Genomic DNA, 4,817 nt, shown 5'->3' with positions numbered 1-4,817 from the left:
CAGCATGGTCGAATAATAATAAGGCAGAACAGTTGAAACTGGAGCAGCAGCACAGCCAGGTGGACTGGGGACAGCAAGGAGTCATCATGTCAGGTAGTCCTGGGGCATGGTCCTAGGGCTCAGGTCCTCCGAGAGAGAGAAAGAGAGAAGGAGAGAATTAGAGAACGCACACTTAGATTCACACAGGACACCGAATAGGACAGGAGAAGTACTCCAGATATAACAAACTGACCCTAGCCCCCCGACACATAAACTACTGCAGCATAAATACTGGAGGCTGAGACAGGAGGGGTCAGGAGACACACCATAGTGTGCCATCACAGCAGCAAGATGTGTGACCTGTTGGCACAAGAAAAGGGCAACCAGTGAAGAACAAACACCATTGTAAATACAACCCATATTTATGTTTATTTATTTTTCCCTTTTGCACTTTTTTTTACAACACTCTATTTGCACATTATTACAACACTGTACATATTAATATGACATTTGAAATGTCTCTATTGTTCTGAAACTTTTGTGAGTTTAATGTTTATTATACATTTTTATTGATTGTTCATTTCACTTGTTTATTATCTACTTCACTTGCTTTGGTAATGTTAACATAATGCCAATAAAGCCCTTGAATTGAAAGAGAGCAAGAGAGCACTACAAAACCTGACGTGTGTTGTGCATGCATGCATGTAGAAATTAGTAGGTTAATGAGCAATTCCCTCCTACAAAAGCCTATTAAAGTCTGGAAAATATCTGTGAGATGTGAACGTCAACACTCCCCGACGTGGAATGGTTTGGTCATCATAGAGCGACCCTGTCATTTTTGCAATATGCCAATTGTCATGGACCTTTTTAGAAACATTCCCGGCTATTCCCTACCTATAAAATACACTATATGACAGAATCAATCCACAATAAGACAACATGTGGTACTTCATGTTAGCATACAATATATATGTCTAAGTAGGTTTGGAGGCGCACAGATTGGATAGCCAGTTCGGTGTTACTTGTATTATTGAATGGGGTGGTAAAAGTGTTTGTTTGATCTTTGGAAAGGCCGGTCTCGTGACTTTTGATCATAAACGTGTCGTTGCGGTTCTAACCTGTGCGTGGTGTACGTGCACTGCTCGCCCGACCCCAGGGATGTGTTTGTAGGGGTTGGCCGAAGTAGGCTACCGTATTAGCATACCGCAACGGTTTCTTCTGAATTATTCAACGTTGCCGTCCACATAGGCGCGTCACGCAATTGTCCCGGTTCTGCCATGAATGTATTCTCTAATGATGTGCTAAAGGCCGCCTACTGAATTACAGCTTCTCTTCTGAGCGGCGGCGCAGTTGGGCTGTAGCAAGGCAGAGCGGGAGAGGTACGAAGCACTCTCGCGTTTGAAGCACAGAAAACAGTCAATACCAACGTTATAAGCAAGCAATGTAACCAAATGTATTCAATTAAAAATAAACTTAAAGTTGGAAGTAAAGTATAGGTCACCAGCACGTGCAAGAGAAAATAGGTATATACGAATGTAAAAAAATGGTACTTTGTAATATTGACTTTGTTCACACCTGCTGAACTGCATTCGATTTATGCCACATTTTACGCACAACATGCAAGTGAGAGAAAAACTATACAAAGTCCTTACGTGTAAAATCTCACAATATTTCGAGTTTTTTTATACAGTGTTTATACCACCGCTGTGGTACGGTATGTAGCGCTGTAGAGCGGGTCCTCTGTGCTCCGCTCGATAATCATCAGGTGGGCAGGCAGGGTAGCCTAGACCGGAGCGGAGAGGTGGAGCCACGTTTGTCCATTCCTAAAATCTTATTCACACACTAGTTCATTCACATTCGCGCTTGGGTCCCCATAGGAAGTTTCAGTAGGGAAGTCATTTCATAAGATCGAGGAGGAATTTTATTGCGTCCTGTTCAGCCAAACGACAATATAACCATGGAATTACTGTATTATGTACTGTTCAGCGACCTTTTGGGGCTAATTGTGTCTAGAGTTTGAGTCTATAGACACCGTTTCGTGCGGAGGTTTTGGGTTGAACTACGCTGGAAAGCAGAAAATATGCGAGCTTCGCCCTAACATTGGAGTAAACCTGAGCGGACTCGCCAGCCTGGGCGCAGCGGGAGTATTTGGTTTTATCCCGAGGAAGTCTCCGTGTAGAGAAATAAACATGATTTTAACTCGTAAGTCAATTAATTTGTTTACTCCGATGTTTTACTATTCAGAATGTTTAAATAAATAGGAATTTCCATGCTTTTGAGCAGAGAAAACCTACTTGGAAAATAATGTTTTTGATTGTGATTGATCTGTTCTCACTTTTCCATGATTTGAATTAAATTTGTATTTAACCATTTTAGAAGGGATTTTTTTTTCTCCTTTTGCAAAGAAAAGTTGTTTGACATTGGTCTCATCCGCTCTGTAAGGAACTCCCCTGTGCTGAAATGAGTGTTGTGCTTAGCTGCAGGCTGACAGATAAGAAGTCTCTTCCAGTCTCCACTGCTCCTACGCCGACTTCCAAGATAAACGCGCACAGTTTATTCGACCATGGCCTGCGTTCTAGTCGCAGGTTTAGACTAGGCAAGTGAGCCATAGTCTGTTGGCCTATATATGTCTGTTCAGACGTTTCAATAGCCTGGTATACACACACACAGACAACAAAGTTTGATTATTCACACTGTTGAATTATACATGTATCTGAGCATAAATTGTGCTGTTTGTTAAATTCGTTGCTGCCTTGGTCTTACAGTGCTTCCAATTTGTTTGCCATGACTACCAAACTCAAGTTCCCTTTGCTTGTCTGCTGACATTTTTTCTAGTGGCGCTTGGGAGAAGAAAGCCTTCTGTGTGATATAAAAAGCGAGCTTGGTGGTAGCGTATTTCGGCTGTGAATGTCTTTTATCTGATTCCTACTGGTCATACTGTATTTCGCGCGTGACTGCTTATCTGTAATACACAAGGTATAGAATGCAGCCCCCCGTGGTCAAATAGTGGGGCACACACAGACCAGCCTCTCAATCTACCCCTCAATTCATAAAAGAAAGATGATATAGTAGAAATTAGTAACAAACAGACCAAAAAGGGAAACTCTCCCACCCTCTCTCTTTCCCTCCCCTTTATATATCTATCTATCTGTTCCCTCTCCTTTATATCTCTATCTATCTGTTCCCTCTCCTTTCTATCTCTATCTATCTGTTCCCTCTCCTTTATATCTCTATCTATCTGTTCCCTCTCCTTTCTATCTCTATCTATCTGTTCCCTCTCCTTTCTATCTCTATCTATCTGTTCCCTCTCCTTTCTATCTCTATCTATCTGTTCCCTCTCCTTTATATCTCTATCTATCTGTTCCCTCTCCTTTCTATCTCTATCTATCTGTTCCCTCTCCTTTCTATCTCTATCTATCTGTTCCCTCTCCTTTATATCTCTATCTATCTGTTCCCTCTCCTTTCTATCTCTATCTATCTGTTCCCTCTCCTTTCTATCTCTATCTATCTGTTCCCTCTCCTTTCTATCTCTATCTATCTGTTCCCTCTCCTTTCTATCTCTATCTATCTGTTCCCTCTCCTTTCTATCTCTATCTATCTGTTCCCTCTCCTTTCTATCTCTATCTATCTGTTCCCTCTCCTTTATATCTCAATCTATCTGTTCCCTCTCCTTTATATCTCTCTCTATCTGTTCCCTCTCCTTTATATCTCTATCTATCTGTTCCCTCTCCTTTATATCTCTCTCTATCTGTTCCCTCTCCTTTATATCTCTCTCTATCTGTTCCCTCTCCTTTATATCTCAATCTATCTGTTCCCTCTCCTTTATATCTCTCTCTATCTGTTCCCTCTCCTTTCTATCTCTATCTATCTGTAATTGGCATGTTGTCAAGTGGGGGTGTTGTGTTTTTAAATGGAGGAATATGAAACAGGCTTAAATCAAACTATTTCTAAGGGCAGGAAGTATGGCAGAGTTTCTGAAGGATTCATTCATTTTATATTGTAAAGTTGCTATCAATTCTATGAAGGAACATAGATATGTCCATGTGTCTCTCTTCAGCCCGTCCTATTTCTGTTCCGACCTTGGTGTGCTTTGTTATTGACGTTCTCATCACAAACTGTTCTGGGATCTGTTTAATGGGTGGTTATGAGTGGGTGACGGGAACACAGGGTGTTATAATATCTGACCATGGGTCAGTTCTAAAGCATATCAGATAAGTTGTATGGGTTGTCTGGGTCTTGTCACCGGATCCTGGACCAGGGCCCTGAGCAAACATAAATCTGTCACCAGAGGTAGAGAGAGACCTCAGAGACCAGGCATTGTGATGATCCATCTTGCCCAGCTGTGTGTGTGTGTGTGTGTGTGTGTGTGTGTGTGTGTGTGTGTGTGTGTATGCTCATGCTCGTGTGTGTGTGTGTGTGTGTGTGTGTGTGTGTGCGTGTGTGTGTGTGTGTGCTCGTATGCTCGTGTGTGTGTGCGTGTTTGGTGTTGGATGACCGGAAAGAATCATGGGGCACCTCCATTAGTTGTGTGTGTGTGTGTGTGTCTGAGTTGGTGTGTGTCGTGTGGTATCCTATGGAGCCAGCCAGATGGTGGTACTCTCACTTACCTACCAGCCAGACCTTCTCCCAGATCACCAGATGTCTTCACGCAGGAATGTCAAAACTTGATATCCACAAAGATTCACCACTTCTCCTCTGACTGTAGTTTTTGCTGTAGTATAGTTGTATCAAGATGTGTTGAAATTCGCTATGAATCTGTAGTTCGCTGGCCAATTGAACCCTGTTTACATTCATCATGAACGTCTAACTCCGGCCAATAGCCTGTGAGTCAGAACTGA

General features: G+C 42.3%; 1 protein-coding gene across 1 annotated transcript in view; it reads left to right on the top strand.

The window, feature by feature from the left end:
- Window positions 1–1,828: 1,828 nt before the first annotated feature.
- The window catches only part of LOC139402861 (rho GTPase-activating protein 7-like), a 43,403-nt gene continuing 40,414 nt past the window's right edge, over window positions 1,829–4,817 (top strand). The window contains exon 1 of the mRNA XM_071146756.1: window positions 1,829–2,181. Coding sequence (XP_071002857.1) covers window positions 2,169–2,181 — 13 coding nt within the window. The 5' untranslated portion in view covers window positions 1,829–2,168. The remainder of the gene's footprint in view (window positions 2,182–4,817) is intronic.

This window comes from Oncorhynchus clarkii, unplaced genomic scaffold (genome assembly GCF_045791955.1).
Source record: "Oncorhynchus clarkii lewisi isolate Uvic-CL-2024 unplaced genomic scaffold, UVic_Ocla_1.0 unplaced_contig_2102_pilon_pilon, whole genome shotgun sequence".
NCBI classification, from domain to species: Eukaryota; Metazoa; Chordata; class Actinopteri; order Salmoniformes; family Salmonidae; genus Oncorhynchus; species Oncorhynchus clarkii.
This window is presented reverse-complemented; position numbering and strand designations above follow the sequence as displayed.